This window comes from Neltuma alba, unplaced genomic scaffold (genome assembly GCF_004799145.2).
Source record: "Neltuma alba isolate B1F8T4 unplaced genomic scaffold, ASM479914v2 tig00010614_pilon, whole genome shotgun sequence".
Lineage (NCBI taxonomy): Eukaryota > Viridiplantae > Streptophyta > Magnoliopsida > Fabales > Fabaceae > Neltuma > Neltuma alba.
The window spans coordinates 296,419-315,117 of record NW_021635471.1 but is presented as its reverse complement, the minus strand read 5'-3'; the positions used below and the strand labels follow the sequence as shown (position 1 = coordinate 315,117).

General features: G+C 32.3%; 1 protein-coding gene across 1 annotated transcript; it reads left to right on the top strand.

Moving 5' to 3' along the window:
• The first annotated feature begins 11,774 nt into the window (after positions 1 to 11,774).
• On the top strand, positions 11,775 to 16,750 carry LOC114757628 (uncharacterized). Its single transcript, XM_028946715.1, has 3 exons — positions 11,775 to 12,338; positions 12,756 to 12,917; positions 16,688 to 16,750. Exons 1-3 carry the CDS (start codon positions 11,775 to 11,777, stop codon positions 16,748 to 16,750), a joined length of 789 nt encoding a protein of 262 aa, XP_028802548.1.
• The last annotated feature ends 1,949 nt before the right edge of the window (positions 16,751 to 18,699 follow it).

Below are 18,699 nucleotides of genomic sequence, written 5' to 3'. Positions count from 1 at the left end.
TGGAGAGGAAGAAAGAGAAAAAAAAAAAACAGAAAGGCATTCTGGACATTCCACTATCATTTCATATTTGCAATTTGGAACCGGGTCTTTTGAAGCTATTTTCCAAATTCAGGGTCCCTAATAGTTATTTTATATATTGAAGGGTCTTTATTTATAATTTTTCCTAAAAAATTTCTAAATTCGAACTAAGGAAAAGGTTGTCCTTGTCTTCTTTTTTTTTTTTTTTAAAAAAAGGCTCCCCTTCTTTCTTTCTTTTTGTTTTTCATCCCAGGACCTTTTTTGTCTAATTCTTCATACCAATTTATAATTATTTTTATTTATTGTAAGATAAATTATTATTTTCTTAAAAAGTGTATACTTCTTCCAATCCACAGTATAAACCGCTTTGAAAATAACGTTTTGGTACAATTGCAAAATAATTAATGTTTAAATCTACTCAGTCTGTCTTTTTTTTTATAAAAAGTATTTGACCAAATCATGTGAATCAAAAGGTTAGATAGAATTGGTTAAATATAATAAATATATAAAGATTATTTTTTTTTAATAAAATGTACCCTTATTAATTCTTATGGGGACATGAGGGTATGTAACGATCTAAATTGTGATATCTCAACAAAATGGAATAATAAGCATATATGTCCTGCCACGTCATCCACAAACCCACCACATCACCACTTATGTTTAAGTGCTTCTAAACATATTCATGTAAGTGGGGACAAATTTTTCTCACAAATTTATTTCATGTTTCATAAATTAAATTGAAAAAAAGGGCTTTTAAAGGATTATACTACTATTTCAAACAAGCACATAATAGATATAGCTTACGGTGATCATGCCTGTCATTTTTTGTAGTTTTACTTAGATTTTCAGGAACGAAGCCTCGCATGAAATTAACACATAATTGTTTTCATCAAAACGTTGTTTCTTCTCCGATTTTGTGTACAGATATTTAACAGCCATGATTGCTTTTGGTAAAGTCAGTGTTCACGTGTATCATAATCTTTTCCAGATTATGTGTGTGTGTGGATATATATATATATATATATATATATATATTTAAGAACCATGATTGTTTTCGGCAAAGTCACTGTTCACTCCTAATGAAACAATTTTTATTTTTGTTGTTTCTTTTCATTTGATAACACTTATATTTTAAAATATCCTCAAGAGAACAAGGCCACGTGGATAGAGTAGTGATAGGGGCATCTTAAAAAGTCAGGTCTCTTGCAAGCCATTTTGTAAAACGACAAACAGGCTCCAACCATGATGGGAACTTCACAATCGGAAAAAGAGTGATCAGTAGTCAATTTGCCAACCATAATAAATCGGGTAAATTTCTTGTTAAAAAATAGTTGCATTCCACTTGTTTGATTTTGGGTCCATAACAAATCACCCACTAAAAAATCTTCACATTGCGACATTCAAATTACTTAACAAATCACAAATAATTGGTTCCCCCTTCCCATATACACAACAAGAAGTGCAGCAGGAAACATGTAATAAATGTGGGAGTGCTCCTCTCTTATGGTATCTCCGCACTTAAACACAAGAGTTAGTTAAAAATATAATTTAATTTTAAATATAAAATTCTAATTCACTTTGTCTCATTTTGTCTCTCATATTTAATCATTTTTCTCCAAAATAGTTTATACAGTGATTGTACATGTTAAAATGTTTTCATTCAAAGGCATATGATTAACAAGAATATTTTTAAAAATAGACAATATACATTTATCACAAATGACTAATTTAACTAGTTTTCTTAATATTGTTAAATTAGTTTTCTAATTCTTATATTAAAGATTGGAGGCATTATAAAATTTACTTGGACAAAACTTAGGTCTATTTATTTATATCATTAAGTACATTTTCTCCAATTAAATTTTTTTCATGTGTGATTTTTAATATTAGCGATGGTTTAACATTATTTTGAAAGTGTAACCATGTTATGTTTATTGTTAAAAAATTTTATATGCTAAGATTTGAGTGGAGTAATCAACCTAATAAACACAAACAAGTCAACCTAAGTTTTGATAATCCTTTGCCTATTCCAACTCGCATCTTTCTTGATAAAAGCGTAGCACCTTTACGGCTTCACCGGCAAGCCATAAGTGTCGACGGTCAGATTAATAAGCTTAAATTTTGTCCAATTTACTTATGAGATTAAATTTTGAGTATAATTAAAAATTATAATAATAATAATTAATTATAAGGGCCAAATGTTTTTTTTTTAAAATCCAAACAAGCCATTCAAGTTTACAAAAAAAAAAAAAGACTTTTAACCGTAATTTTTTGCTGCCGTACCGACTGGCATCATTGATGACAACAAAAATAAGTTGCAACAAAAAGTGAATTATTATGATTTTTTCAATGCAAAGTAAATATTTATAGTAATGACGACAGTTGTCAATAGAATCAACAATAGTCAAATGATAATATTTACTATTTATTACAAATATTTATCATCAAAATAATAAAATTTTACAAGTAAAATTATTAGTATTCTTAAACGTTCAAATAACAAATTTCTAAATTTGAACTAAGGAAAAGGTTCTCCTTCTGGTATTTTAAAAAAAGGTCTCCCCTTCTTTCTTTCTTTTTTGTTTTTGCTCCCATGACTTTTTTTGTATAATTCTTCATATTAATTTATAATTGTTTTTATTCATTATTATATAAACTGTTATTTTCTTGAAAAATGTATACTTCTTCCTGTCCATAGTATAAGTCACTTCCCAAATAATGCTTTGGCACAAAATACAAGTCACCTGCAAAGTAGTTAATGCTTAAAAGTCCTCACTCTGTCCTTTTTAATTTTTACAAGAAACATTTGATCATCTGAATTAAAAAGTTAGTTAGAATTGATTAAATATAATAAATATACAAAAATTATATTTTTTTAATAAAGTATACCCTTATTAATTATTATGCGAGCATGAGGGAATGAGGCCAAGAATAAAAAAAATTACTCCCTCCGGTCATTATTGTGAGTTTCAAATAACTAATTCATGGATAAAAAATAATTAGTTAAAATTTATTAAAAATAATAAATAGTTTATAAATATACTTTTATTTTCAAATATTCTCTTATAATAAATGAAAGAAATGGTAAATGAGAATGTGTAAAAAATGTGATAAAATAGATTATGATAAAGTAGAGAGAATAAATATTTAAAGGTAAACTTAAAAAAAAAATATTAAATGTTAAGATAAACACAAATTAAATGGAAACAAAATTATGATTTTAAAAGTGATATAATTAGAAGAGCTTTTTTCTTACTTACATAAAAATATTTTTTAAAAGTAACACCCCTAAATATATTGAATGGAAAGTTAGCGGGTAAGAGCCAGATCATTCCAAATTTGGTTATTTAGATTCGATATTTTTAAGAATCAAACCCTCCATATTCTTAATTGTAGGTGTCTCCATTTCATTGGTCAATGTGTTTCAACTTTCAAGTCATCTAGTGACCCCATCTCTTACGTCAGCATTTTTGTCTTTAGGCTTCCCTATTATTGAACGCACGTGAACCTTGCAACATTGCTCGCCAAAGTCCAAACTACTACGTGTCACAATGTATAATTTAGCCTAATTTTTACAAAACAATATAATTATTTGAATTTTATTTATTTTATATTTTATCTCGGATTATCATATAATTTGGTTTCTTCTGGTAAAGCTCTTCAAAAATTTTATTAAATTATTGCAAATATCCTAGACTTCAAATGCAAGATAGATTCTTTTTTAAGACAATAAACTGCTTCTTTGTCTAAATCAAACCAATTTGTTATCTTTCAAATAAAGAGGTGGTTGAGATTGGGAAAGATTTATTATTCAGGTAACATTTCTTCCCAGCTTGAGACGTCTATCATCAGTAACGTTGAATTTGTATCTTTTAAAGGAATTAGTGGTCTTGTGAAACAAAATAGTTGAAATTGAATTTGAATACATGTTTATCCATGGGCTTATCTTTTTCTGAAGTCAACAATGGTTGTTCTTGTTGACACAACAACAGGAGAAAGAGCTCCTTTTTTTTTTGTTTTTTTATTATGAAGATTGTTCAGTAACTTGTGTTTAAAGATATACTTTCAATAGCATTGAATATTAACTTGTACAATTATTTCAAAACAAGGATAATTGTAATACACGTCGAAAGAATGGGCTCATTGGACAATTTGATTTAGGTGCAACGGCATTCTAGTCATAAAGCCTATTGAATGTTCGGAGGAAGATGATTCTGTGGATAGGGCTGCTTCATATTGCGGACAACTCTGATCCATATTGAGTGAAGGAAAATAAGCAACATATAAGTAACTGCGGCAGTGCTTCTTCCTTTGTATTGAATGGAGAGTTCACTGCAAGTTTAGAATAGCCGATCATATCAAATTTGATTATTTAGATTACATATTTTTTAGAATCAATTCCTCCATTCTTAGTTATAATTATATTTTAATTTTTTTAAAATTTATAATATAATGTGTCATGCAAATTGGTATTAAAACTCAATACGAGTCAACCAATTAAATCGGTAAATGAATCTCATAACTGATCTGGTTAAAAGTTTTAGATAGACCAATCAAGTCAGGTTTTATACTTTTCTTTCTTTTCAGTCATATTTGCGTTTTAGTAGTTCCAATTTGTTGGATTATGTGTCATTTGCTTGTGAATTAATGTCTTTTAATTTAAATATTAGTTTTTTTAGGGTTAGATATGGATTTTTGATATTTTAATCAAATTATATTATTTTAAACATTATACTAGACCTTGGTTTGACTTTGATTTGAACCAACTTATCCTTGAACCATTGCCTCCAACAATTTAATTATCGGTCTGGTTTTCAGTACCTATTGTAATAATAGTTTCCTACATTTATGTGTAAATATGGTGATAAGTGATTTTGTAAATTACTGGATGGAAAAGAGTTGATATTTTGTATTTAATCATAATTGGTTCTATATTGTGTTGTTTGTGGTAAAGAAAACGAAGAATAAGGATCACAATTATTGTTATTTTACAGATGGTACAATAGTGAAGGCTAAATAAAATCAGCAAGGGAACATAAATTTTCAAGGACATAAAACTAAAATATACTACCAAGTTTCAATTATTGGTTGCTGCTTTTATACAACTTGGAAGATGGAACATGGGGTCTGAATGATGGTGAGAATGAGAAGTATGGTTGCAGCAATAGAAGCCACAGTTTGCCACGGTGTGTTGCGATAATCTCTCCTCAAAGTTGCCTTGCACTTGTGCCAAGGATTTTCGTAAAACTCATTCAAACTTTTGGAAATGTCACGGTGTCTTTATTGAAATTGTAGTGAGTTATATTTTTTCCAAGACCGTTAAGTAGTGTAGTAACCTCTTCAGCATCACCTAGCCAATTGTTGATAATCTTTTCATGAGTGAGAACCTCCACATCTTTATTTGTGTTAAGCAGGTTATCCAATACAAGTTTATAGTCACAAAAATATGTTTGTAATAGATAATAACTGTTCACACCGTAAGTGTACGGGTCATCACAAGTAATAAAAATGTTAAGTAAAGTATCATTCTCATGAGGATTTAGCTTCAAAACCCAGTCAAATGTTGATTATCACACTTTCGCTTAATTTGAGTAATACAAATATCAAGAGTGGAAGCAACTATTTGTAAAATTAAAAATTAATAAAAAGAAAAAGTGATTTTTCAATTCTAATAATTCAAACGGACCTATTATTATTTATCTCCCTTATATTTCAAAAATACTCAATTAAATCCCCATTATATTTGCTTCTTAATTATAAATTATGTTAGCTAAGGATACTAAATCACCTATAAGTGCTCTCTCAAGTCTCCAAATAGGTGTTTAACTCAATTAATTTCTTAATCTCTTACTCCCTCCGTTCCTTATTATAAGAGACGAATAACCGAATTACGTTGATCAAAAAAACAGTTAAAATTAGTTAAGAACAATTAATGTGTAAAAAGTATAATTTTTTTTCCAAAAATGCCCTCATTAATAAGGAGAGAGAGCATGAGAGAGAACAATAGTAAATTCTTAAAAGAAAGAGAAGTGGGAAGGAGAGAGAGTGTGAGTTGGAGACAATAAATATGGGTAAAATAGGAAATCAACACAAAAAAGTAGAGACAACTTTTAAGTGTCTCTTATATTTTGGAACATGCTATAAGCATCAAATGTCTCTTATAATAAGGAACGGAGGGAGTAATTAATTAATTAAGCCCCAATTTTAATTACGAACCTTATGTGACTATGCGAGGTTAATGAGTATATCTCTATCTCATTAACAAAACCATCCATCCAACTCGCAAATTTCAAGTTCTCACACAATTTTAGCCAAATTCTACACTTAACTTAGCCTTCTCAAGTATCAATCAAGTGAACCCAACAATCTCATTGGTAGCCAATCAACAAGAAGCATTAAGCATAGAGTAGAATCAACACAATCATATCATTAATCACAAATATAAAAGGGAAAATGAGAATTTAATCCATATAAGAGTTCAAAATAATCAAGGAATCAAAGTGTTTAACCACACATACTCAGAAAATCCATGTGAACATACATCTATATCAGCACAAAATGGAATAAGAGTAAAGAAAGCAAGATGGAGAGGAAAAACCAATGAAAGAAGCCCAAATCTCTCCAAATTAAAGCTCCAATTCCTAACTCAATCTCTTCCAAGAAGCAAGCCCTAGCATGGCCAAATACTCCAAAGAACCACCCAGAATTGAAGAATGGTGGCTAAGGTCGAGTTTAAGGGCTTAAAACCTAGAATTTTTTGACTTAGTGCTACTATGCGTTTTGTTATCAGCGACTGCGTTGTGGCCTAAAAATTTTGCGCTGTGGCCGAGTTTTCCTCTGTTTTAGTTGGGCCGCAACTAGGTCAGAGTGCACCGTAACTCATTTTGCCTCTAGAAAATTTTCTACTTCTAGCTCAAATGAGGAGTTCTACCTATGATTTGCCTTCTATTTGTTCTTCTTTGATCACCATAATGTAATTCTTAAGAAACCTTGATCTTTAATTCCTTCTGAAATATTTTCAAGTGGCTTGAAACTTTAATTCTTAGACCAAAATAATTTTGCAAGAGTGACACACTTTATAAGCTCAAAAATAACAAGGATAAATGCCAAAATATGAACAAATATATTTAAGAGTGCATAAAACTTAAAGAAAAGGAGCTGAAATGACATGAAATTCTAGAGATTAATAATGACACTGTTCTAAAGCCATCACATTACAGAACAAAAATTTAGTGTTTTCTCCGACATAAATATGAGGAGTTTGTAGAACAGGTCTTGAGAATTCCAAGTTGAGCAATCACTTACTTTTGCTTACCTCCAACTTCGCTCCTACCTCTTGTAACTCATTTGCACTATACCTAAGCACATCAGATCCATCTTTGAAGGAATCTGTTTTCATGTTGGTTCTCGGCAAATAAAATAATCTGTGAAATGTTTTATCTTGTGATTAGGCCTTAACTTTTGCATGTTGTGGTGGTCAAAGTAGGGATATGTAAGCTGAAGAAATGAAGGGAGAGAACCTCTGCTTTTTTGAGGAAGGCTAAATCATATAGCTTTTCAAGGAAAAAGAATAGAAGTTGATTCTCAAGTAAAAGCAAATCATAACGTATATCAGTCCTCAATCGTCGTTGTGATAGTTTGGCATCACGTTTCATGTGGCATTTGTAGTGCATCATAAAGAGTTGAATGATGAAAGCAGAATCTACTAGTATCAGTTTCACAAGATCCTTCTTGCTAGAGTTGATGCTCTCAAAATAAGAAGGACAGACCATTGGCTTAAACTGTTTTACTAAGTCAATCAAATTGTCCAAGTTTGTCTTGGCAATTTTTGCAAATCTTTAAACATTATTTTTTTGTCCTGCTCCATATCTCGTAGCCTCGCAATGCCGTGATGGAAAGGACCAATGGAAACAACCTTAGGAGCGTCAGCTTCCTCTTTTAGAAGATGAATATCTGAGGCCACCCTGCAGATACAACACAAAGGCGACAAGAGACCATCTTTGCTTATCTTCGTCAATGCTTTTATGTCTATTCTGATTGCCCCATCTTCCATCTATTTATCAATTTAGATTGAAGGAAAGCAGAAATTACACATTGATTAGCAAAGTAATGATGGTGACCATAAATCTTGGAAAATATAAATGTTTCTTTTTTTAATAACCAAACTGTAATCTCATTCACCAGTTGTTAAGAATAAGAAAAGGATAAAAAAAGGCTCCATTGAATCTAACAAGCAGCCGCGAGCACGTTAAAGGGAATGTAACAAAATTAAGAAAAGAACGAATGAAAAGCACAGGATGTGTGTGTGTGTGTGTGTGTTTGAAACGCGAAACAAAATAAGGCTATAAAAAAGTCTAGTAATTGACGCGTTATCTAAATAGAAGCAACCTTAAAAAGAAAGTAAAGAAAACAAGAAAAAGCTTCATCTCAGAATTGAAGAAGAAAGAAGAGTAAAGGATGATGCGTACATGTGGTTGTTGCAAGTCACCGGAGGATGAATCTAATGGATGGAGCTCTACCATTTGTTGAGCAGTCTTATTAGAGGCCAACTCTGTTTGATTCATCTCAGTATTATGCATTGCTTCTGCCATGTAAACCTAACCAACAAACAACAGATAGAAAAACGCTAGCAGATGTGAAGGAGGAGGGGAAAGTTGATCTACTTTGCTTAGCAGCCCACGCCAGAATATACAGCACACACGGCGCTGTGTGGCTCAATTGACAGAACAATTTCAATGCTTATCACATTGATGAGCACCCTAAGCCTATTAGATTTGAATCATCTACATCTGATTTGGACAATTTAAATTTAAAATCTTTAATTAATTAATTTTAAATTGAAAAAACTTCTTTGTGAAAGAATGATAGTTAAGATATTATCTCTATTTTAGATTCTATACATGTTAAAATAATTATTTTGAATAAATAAAAATGAAAAAAAACCAAATCTAGATTATCTAAATGAGATATGAATGATTTACATCTAATGAGTTTAAGGTGCTCATCAAAATGATAAGCACTGAAATTAGTTCCCTCAGTTGACTGTTAACATTTTGATTTGTCAGCTGCATTTGTTAAAGATATCCGTGCAAATACCATGTTTGTTGGAAACTGTTACTTTTGCATAATTACTGCTTGAAGAAAAATTAAAAGAAAAACTTGTTATGAGGTCTCAAAAATACAAAAATGAATATAATTGATAACATTCGCAGTTGCCCTTCCTTATTTGAGAACTTGTCATTCGCATGTTACGGTATTTTTTAGTAATTGGATTCCTTTATTTTGAAAAGTAAAAGATCATTAAATAAGTAAACTTCCATTATAAGTTTATTTTTACGTTTGATATATTATTTTAGTCAACTTGTGTATTTAAATTTGTAAAAAATTATTAAATAAGTAAGCTTACATCCTTAAAAATTTTAAAATATGAATAAAAAAGTGAAAAAAATATAAGCATTAAGTTTTTTCAGATAATTTAAATGGTTTTTAAACAACTCCTATGTTTAAATATGGGTATTTCATTCCACGTGTAATTTAACCATCAGCTGATAATAGTTGGATGGTAATATATCTTAAAAGTAGAAGAAAAGTTTGTGTTTTGTGACACTATTGATTTTAGGTAGCTTCATGTAGGTTTTAGGGTGAAAGGGCAAATTTACATACTGTAATATCTAAAAGGAGAATCATGCACCATAATAAAATATCGGGAACAAAAATGCATATAAACTTTTAAGAATGAAGCAAAAATACTATTTCTGTTAACTCTTATGGATGTTTATTACTTTTTATCGTGGGTCCCATATAGTATCCACGTAATTTGTACTTTTAACCAGTAGAAACATGCCATTTCACATTATATTCATCCTATTTGTCTTATTCTCGAGAAATTCTTCTGTGAACCTGGAGTGCCACCTTATTTGTGGTCTGGCCAATTAAAAAATAACAGCTCAATAATTTTAATATTGGCTGGCATCCTACTTGGCTGATACCTCTAAGATTTTTTGAAAAACAAAAGGAAACCCAAACCCACGGTGAATGGGGCAGCGAGGAACTGAACGACGGCGAAGCGGGCGAGAAAGAGAAAGAGTTGTCGGCGGATAGGTTGGAGATCAGAGATCGTGGCAATTATACTAGTGAGATGTCGTTGATTTAAGGTTAGATCTGGAACTAGGGCTTCTAATGTTAATATTTGTTCATAATGTCGTCAATTTGTGGTCTTCAATCCGTGTGTTCGATTATGTTTACTAGCGATTTCTAGTGGTAGATAAGCATTTCAGATTATAAAAAAGGTATTATATTTTTTCCCCTATAATTTTATCGCGTAAATAATATTATACTTTGCCTGGGCATTGTCACTGTTGCTTTTACAAAGCTTTTGGTACTCTGTTTTTGTGCGGTTACTGATAGCCCAAAGCTTCATCTAGTTTTGTTGCTCTGTGATCGATGCTTTATTTGTTTGTAGTCACAGATAATAAATTAGAATAACTTTCATTTTTTTAACCCCAAATGAGAACTTTTGGTGTACTGTTGCTATAAGTTCACGAAGCAGTTATTATCCTAGAAGGCAATTCCTATGATGCAGAAATTATAAGGTAAGATTAAAGAGATTAAAATTCTCTCTCTGATCTGTCTTATATTTTTCTTAATTGAAATAGTTAAGTAGTAGCTCATTGCTATTTTTCTTGCATTTTCAACTCTGATGATTATTCGAAAAGGTGAAGCGTCAGGCAAGATGCCTTATCTTACTCTATTACTTTTGTATCTTCACAGCTCATAGCGCAATAAGCACAGGGGTTAAGTATGGCTCTACGATTTTCTGGTCTTATTTCAGTAGCTTGCATTTATGCGTGTGATAGTATGGTATTGAATCATCTCAATTTTTGTTAATAATACCCGGTTGCTGGTGTACTATAATTGCTCAATTAAACTGTAACGAATGCGATATTTTCCCCCGTTTCCCTTTAAACAAAAATCTTGTTTTATATGTAATATGCGGATTGTATTCAAGTTTTTGTTAACCACTTGGTTTGATCTACAATATTTTTGTTAATCATGTTTTTTGAATGCGTTAATTCACCTTTTCGTTGTTGTTGACTGATGTACATATAATAAAATGCAACAAATATTGATGGCTTCCTTCTATAGCTCCAAATAGAGAAAACATCAATATTCTTCCTCCTCCTCTTAACCCTTCGCACGTATAAGTTAAATTTTACCAATTTGAATAGTTGCTCATATCAATAATGTGAAATGAGCTTCTAATGTTCTAAGTGCCATAAGAGACATTTGGGATCATAGAATGGCTAGTAAGAATAAGTTGAATGGAATTGAACTATAATATAACACAATTATATTCAATAAGTATAATTAAAAAATAATTATAATCTTTATTAATATAATTAACTCCGCCTATGTTGCATAGCCGGTCCCAAACCTAGGTAAAGGAGGAGGGCTGTGTTAGGCCCTCGATAGCCAACATAAAACTCTGTTGAATCTTTTATGACATGGATCAACGAAGAAATTGTGTTATTACTAGGTCGTTGCCCGGAAGTGACGCGTTGTATGGCTCGAGTATAGTGAGAAATGTGCAAGAGCCGCTGCATTGTCGTCTAAATGTAGTGTTCAATGAGCAAGGGCTACCGCACTCTTATGGACAGAGGCGGGTAAAGAAGTTAGTTCATGAAAGCAAGATCAGGTTTGGTACTTAGAACATTAGGACACTATATGGTAAATCAAGGGAAGTGGTGGAAGTAATGGGTAAAAGGAAGATTAATATTTTGTGCCTACGAGAAACTAAATATGTTGGAGAGAAGGCCTTCGAATTTACTAATGGATTTAAACTTTGGTATACGGAAAAGGTAGGCACAGGGAATGGAGTTGGTATTATCATTGATAATGAATGGAAACAGAATATGGTGGAAGTCAAAAGGATAGAAGACATAATCATTTCTCTAAGAATAATTGTGGGGAGGGATACTATCAATATTATTAGTGCTTATGCGCATCAAGTAGGAGGGGAAGACCATCTTAAGGAGAGATTTTGGACAGATATGGAGGGTTTGATTCAGAGTATACCAACCATGGAAAAGATTTTTATTGGCGGTGACCTTAATGGACATGTTGGTAAAGACACAGGACAATATGCTAGGGCTCACAGTGGTATGGGTTTTGGAGTGCTTAATAATGAAGGGCAAACTATTATTGATTTCTCCCTCATGTACAACCTCAAGATTGTTAACACTTGTTTTAAGAAGTCGGATGAGCATTTAATCACTTATAAGAGTGGAACCCATAGGTTGCAAATTGATTTCTTTCAGGTAAGGAATCCTAATAGAAAACTCTGTACAAATTGCAAAGTGATTCCTGGAGATGGCGTGACAGCACAACATAGAGTACTAGTCCTTGATATGCATATTAAGTGTATAAAACAAAATTACTAACAAGTGTTAACCCCAAGGGTCAAATGGTGGCAGTTAAAGGGAGAGAAGTGAGAGATTTTCAAAAGGACACTTTTAAATGAAGGGGTTTGGGAGCTACAAGGAAATGCTAATCTTATGTGGATAGAAATGACTAAAAAGGTCCAGAAGGTTGCCAAAGCAATCTTAGGTGAATCAAAAGATTTAGGTTGGTGAGATAAAGAGACATAGTGGTGGAACGAGAACATGCAAGAGAAAATTAGACATAAATGAGAGTGTTTTAAAGCGTTGCATTTGTGTAATAATACTGAAAATTAGGAAAGGTATCATGTAGCTAAAAAAGAGACTAGGAGAGCAGTGGGAGAAGCTCGTGCTAAAGCGTTTGAGGAGTTCTATAAGGATCTAGGGACTAAGGTTGGGGAACGCAAGATCTACAAGATCACGAAGAATAAAGAAAGAAAAACAAGAGATTTAGACCAAGTAAGATGTATAAAGAATGAAGAAGGTAGAGTTTTGATCACTGATGGTGATACTAAGGATCGTTGCGAAGCTTATTTTTATAAGCTATTTAATGATGGGAGCGAAGGATCGACTCATGAGCTTGAAGATTTGATAATTGGAGAAGAGGAACATAATTTTTCTTTTTATCGAAGAATTCAAGTTGGTGAAGTTAAGGAAGCTCTCAAGAAAATAGAAAATAATAAAGCAGTTGGACTTGATGGTATTCTTATTCAAATTTGGAAATGTTTGGGTGAAGGTGGGGTGCTATGGCTTACTAAGTTATTCAATGAGATTTTGTGCTTTAAGAAAATGCTTGATGATTGGAGGAAAAGTATTTTAGTACATATTTACAAAAATAAAAAGGGATATTCAGAATTGTGTTAGTTACAGAGGGGTTAAACTCATGAGCCATACCATGAAATTATGGGAGAAGATGATGGAACATAGGTTGAGATTGGAGACTTGTATCTTTGAAAACCAATTTGGGTTTATGCCAGGAAAATCGACAACAGAAGTGATCTATTTACTAAGGGGTTTAATGGAAAAGTACTGAAGCCATAAAAGAGACTTGTATATGATTTTTATTGATTTGGAAAAAGCTTATGACCGTGTTCCTAGAAAAGTGCTCTGGAGAGCCTTGGAGAAGAATGGAGTGCATGTCACTTATATTAAAATCATACAAGACATGTATGAAGGGTTACAACTAGTATTAGAACACCAGGTGGTGAGACAAAAGACTTCCCTATAAGGATTGGCCTACATCAAGGATCATCTCTAAGCCCTTATCTGTTTAACCTAGTCCTTGATGTTTTAACTAAGTATATCAAAGAAGAAATCCCGAAATGCATGCTTTTTGCTGATGATATGGTTCTATTGGCTGAGTCAAAAGAAGATATTATAGCTAAATTTAAAACATGGAGAAGAACCTTAGAATCGAAGGGTTTTCGTTTGAGTATAAGCAAGACAGAATATATGCATTGCAGTTTTGATCAGAGACAAGTTAATATAGAGTTGGAGGTCAAATTGGGAGACCAGGTCATTCAACAAGTAGAATAATTTAAATATTTAGGATCGATTATACAAAAAGATGGGGAAATTGATGGAGATGTTAATCATAGAATTCAAGCTGGGTGGTTTAAATGGAGAAAAGCGACAGGAGTTATCTGTAATCGGAAAGTACCAAATAAGGTCAAAGGAAAGCTTTATAGCACTGCTATAAGACCAGTAATGCTATATTGTAGTAAATGTTGGGCTTTAAAGGGACAACATGAACATAAAGTGGCAGTTGCTGAGATGAGAATGTTGAGATAGACGTGTGGTCATACAAAAAAAGACAAGATCCATAATGAACATATAAGAGGAAAAGTTGGAGTGATTTCTATTGATGAGAAAATGGTAGAAAATTGATTGAGATGGTTTGATCACGTGCAAAGAAGGCCTTGGGACATGCCGGTAAGAAGAGTTGAGAAAACAGTATAGAGTCCTCTAAAAAGGAGTAGAGGAAGGCTGAAGACAACGCTTAATGAAGTCATTGAGAGAGATCTTTTAATTAACAATCTATCCAAAGATTTGGCTTTGGATAGAGCTCAATAGCGTCGTGTGATCTATGTAGCTAACCCCACCTAGTGGGATAAGGCTTTGTTGTTGTTGTTGTTGTTTATTAATATAATTAATACTTATTGAAAGGCTGAAGCTCAGATTTAGTGTTTTGCAGGGGACAGAAGTGTACTGGATGTGTTATAGAAAAGCTTATTCAGTTCCAAATCCAATCTTGGAGAAGATTATTCACTTGAAGTAGGAGAATGGTTCAAGACTTGTAAATATATTAGAACACATTGTATCAAATCTAAGTTGATACTAAAACACATTATTTCCTATATTGTATCTCCATTACAAAATTATTGATTTTGTATTTCCATTAGGCATAAGTAGGGCTATTTATTGTCATATTGCTTTTATTAGTTGTATTCATGTAATGATGCTTTGATGCTGTCAAGGTATGGTGTAAGTCCCAATGAGGCAAAGACAAATATAATCAAAATGAAAATGTGTTCATGAATATGAATTTATGACAGAACAAATACACAATGCTATCAAATACATAATATGACTTTATGACAGTGCAATACACAATGTTGTCAAATATATAATCTGAACCTTTACATAGATTACATAATCTAATAGTCAAGCCTAATACAACACCTAATATGGGAACAACAAAATATTTCACCTCCCTGTCACAAAATCATTGTTGATCCACCTACAACAGCAACTTCAAATCTGCTTATGCTTTAAAATCAACATAGGAGAGGTGTCTTTAATGTCAATATTTTGAAAAGCAAATTTGATTCATCTTCAAAATCCATCCTGCATTAGCCTTGTTTCAAATAAACAAATGAACATAAAAGGATAAAAGAATGTCATGTGTTTGACAACCAATCATGTTTCAACTTCAAACATGCACAGCAAATTTCAACACATTGGCATTAACATAAAGAGATGAATAAGGTCTCTAAATATCATCATGGAGGTATAATCCAATAGGACACTTTGATTAGCATGAGCCTTTCATGTTAAGATGAAATCAACTACCTAAGGGACAATATTATGCTCCAAATATAGAAAATAACATTCAAATATCAAGTTCTACAAGAGTTTATAGAAAGTTGCAGCAATTACAAATTACAGCAAGCAAAATCAAACCCAATAAGGCAATAACACATTTCTTTCACGAACTAAGAAAACTTGCAACCTGTATCACTTAACTAAGAATTGAAAATGAATACCAAATGCCCAAAAATTTATAAAAGTCAAGCAATGATGCTAAAGGAATCTAAATGAAACAATCACACTGCCTTTTAAGGGATCACAGAACCATGCTTGATGCGAATCACAGTAGTGCTACAGTTTTTGACAATACACATTAGCAATTACTTTAGCAGTTGAAAATGTTTGAAATTTCTAGTAGATAAATATTCTTTCCAGGAAAACCAATGAACATCTTGAAGGCTAAGTCACAGGGTTATTTTATTCTAATAAAGAAATAGTAGTTTCATATTGAGAAGGTTTTTTTCATTAAAAAAAAAAAAGATTGAGAAGGTTTTGATCATATAATAATGAAGATACATAAGGATGGTTTTCTCTTCAATCAATTAAGAAAAGAAGCTTGACAAGTATGAAGGATATATACAATGCTTGGACAGAGACCCTTTGATACAACTAGAAAGTTCTCGTACAACGAGTAGCAAGAGTTCTATGAATGTGAGTGCCTTTCAGAATGTGGAATAGGATTTAACAATGGGCATTTTTCAAAGAATAAGTGTCTTGCTTTATTTTCCTTTTCTCCTTTCAGTTTCACATGATCCAGATGGCAACAAGAGAACTATAGGTTGACTAATTTTGATGAATGCCTTAACAACAATGTTTTGTCTATCAAGTAATGCGTCCTACATGGCTTCTGATAGAATCTGAGCTCAAATTTTCAGTACATGTGCCAAAGTTCAAGAAAAATTTAAACTAGAAAAGATGTAAATTCATATTGTTGAAAGCCATACAAGGATCTAATGAATAGTTATTCCCAGAAATTTCAACTCCACGAATTCTAAGCAACAAGAAGACTTGAGTCCAGATTCCTTGTCCTCAGAGTTTAGATTACTTGTTATCATGATCTAGATTCTGGCCATCTTATGAAGCAAGCCTCGTCAAAGTTGGGATCTCAATTAATCATTATTGTAATCTCAAAATTCTAGGGGCATGCTAAATCTGTGCTCGCAGACTACTGGGGAGTCACCGAGAAGAGGAGTGCCGAGTAGAAAGGAGGGATTAGGGTTCATTGTTCTGTCTGCCAACTAATATTCAGAAGGTGCCAGATCAAATTAAAATGCTCCTGATTTGTTAGCTTAGTATTGGTCAGACCACAAGTGAGGTGGCAGTCTAGGTTTATGTAAGAATTTCTCCTTATTCTCTCCCTTCTCCATAATTACATTAGTTTAAATTGTTTTTAATTCTTTTTCCCCTAAAAAAAATCACCATCTCTCTTTTCTCCCTCTTTCTTTTTTCCTCCTGATGGTCTCTCGAAAAATCTCTCCTCCAGTTGCCTTTTGACAAAGATGATGAAGACATTGATCTGGAATGGACAAGCCTCCCAGATGCACATCTTCCTATTAACTTGTTAAGGTCAACTCAAACTTCACCCTAATATCATGATCTTGTTTCTCTCTGTCCCTCATAGACAAAAATGTAACCCTCATCTTCACTCTGTGTAATATCCTTATTTTTATAGCTAGTATTTAGTTAAATTTATAAATCAATATATTTTAGTACTAAGTTAATAAAAATTTAGGTATAGGCAAATTATTATTATTGTTATTGTTATTATTTTTGTGTGAGTGTGTGTGAATGTGTCTATGTGGATGATATTTTAGAAAATTATACCATGGTATAGAAGTCCCACATTGACTAATCATTAAAGTGAAGGAGCTTGAGGAGCCTATATATAGGAGGTAGTGGGTAGAACTTGAAGTGAGTAAATAATTTTCGCACATATCTAAAGTAGTCTCAGAAAAGTACTAGTTTTGAGTATACTAACTGTTAGATCGGACTAAAATTTGGTAAACCCATTTGGGACATCCAAATCATTAATTTCAATGGTTAGATTATCATTTTGATCTCCAAGTTACAAGTTATTAGATATAAACTCTATTGTGGTATTTTCAAGGTTGGACTTTGATTGTATTTGACTGTTAGCTAGGAGACCAGGTAACTAAATTTCTATCTGTCGCATGCTGTAGTATGAAGTTGGTGAGCAACTTTATAACTAATTCGATAAAAGTATATTATGTATAAACTGTATTGTGAGACGCTATTTTAAAAAAGATTGACGTAGTTTGTATTGCAAGAAATTGGTTATCATGATTATGATATGCTATTATGAAATTCAGTTGATTATGCATATAAATGTGTCATTTTGAACCTGTGCATTTATTTTGGGTGGGGAAAGGAGATAATTAGAGTTATTGAGATTCATATACTTGCCACGTGATATTAGCCTCCATACGAAGCTCTATGGTTGGTCGCTATTATTGTCCCACTAGTTCTTCAAGGGACTACGACACCCCACTAGTTCTTCGAGGGGGGACCCATGGTACATTGAGTGCTCTGTAGTCTTTAGTCGGTCCACATCACTTGTGTGGTGAGCTTGTCAGAGTTGCTAGTCAAATGGGAAGAACTCAGCCCATGGGTTCAATAGGCGAAAATAAGGAGGATATAAGGATGGATTTGGGTTCAGGAATTGCATATGACATAGGATATTCATTGATATTTATATCTTTTAAATAAATGAAAAATATGTTATTTCTTTTGAAATGTATCAACTGCATGAGATTAGTGGAAATATTTGTCTTATATGATTATTGTGAGTTTAAATGTTAAATAGATGTCTATCAACTATTATTAACTCTGTATATCCCACCTAACACCTCGCTAGCCCATGTTAAGGTGTGTGATAGGTAGGGATTTATTTACTGAGAACTCTCGTTGCTTTACCATTTTCAGGAAACAATATGTTAGCAAGATCTTTGGGAAAGACTTTAGAGGCTCAATAGCTGTAGTTGACAGTGTAGACGTTCTGGACCTTATTTTATACAATCTTTTCGTATATTGCCATGCATTAAGACTGCATTCAATTGGGACTTATTTTACCTTTTCATATTTTTATGTCATTTGACTTATGAACGTATTATACCATCTATCTTTGATTTAT

What these genes read in the sequence shown, in the direction of transcription:
- LOC114757628 (XM_028946715.1), top strand. Translation starts at nt 11,775, where the DNA reads ATGGGTAAAAGGAAGATTAATATTTTGTGCCTACGAGAAACTAAATAT. An exon ending in TGCAAATTGATTTCTTTCAG is followed by an intron (nt 12,339 to 12,755) that starts GTAAGGAATCCT and finishes ACTGAAAATTAG; the next exon opens with GAAAGGTATCATGTAGCTAA. An exon ending in AAACAAGAGATTTAGACCAA is followed by an intron (nt 12,918 to 16,687) that starts GTAAGATGTATA and finishes TCAAAATTCTAG; the next exon opens with GGGCATGCTAAATCTGTGCT.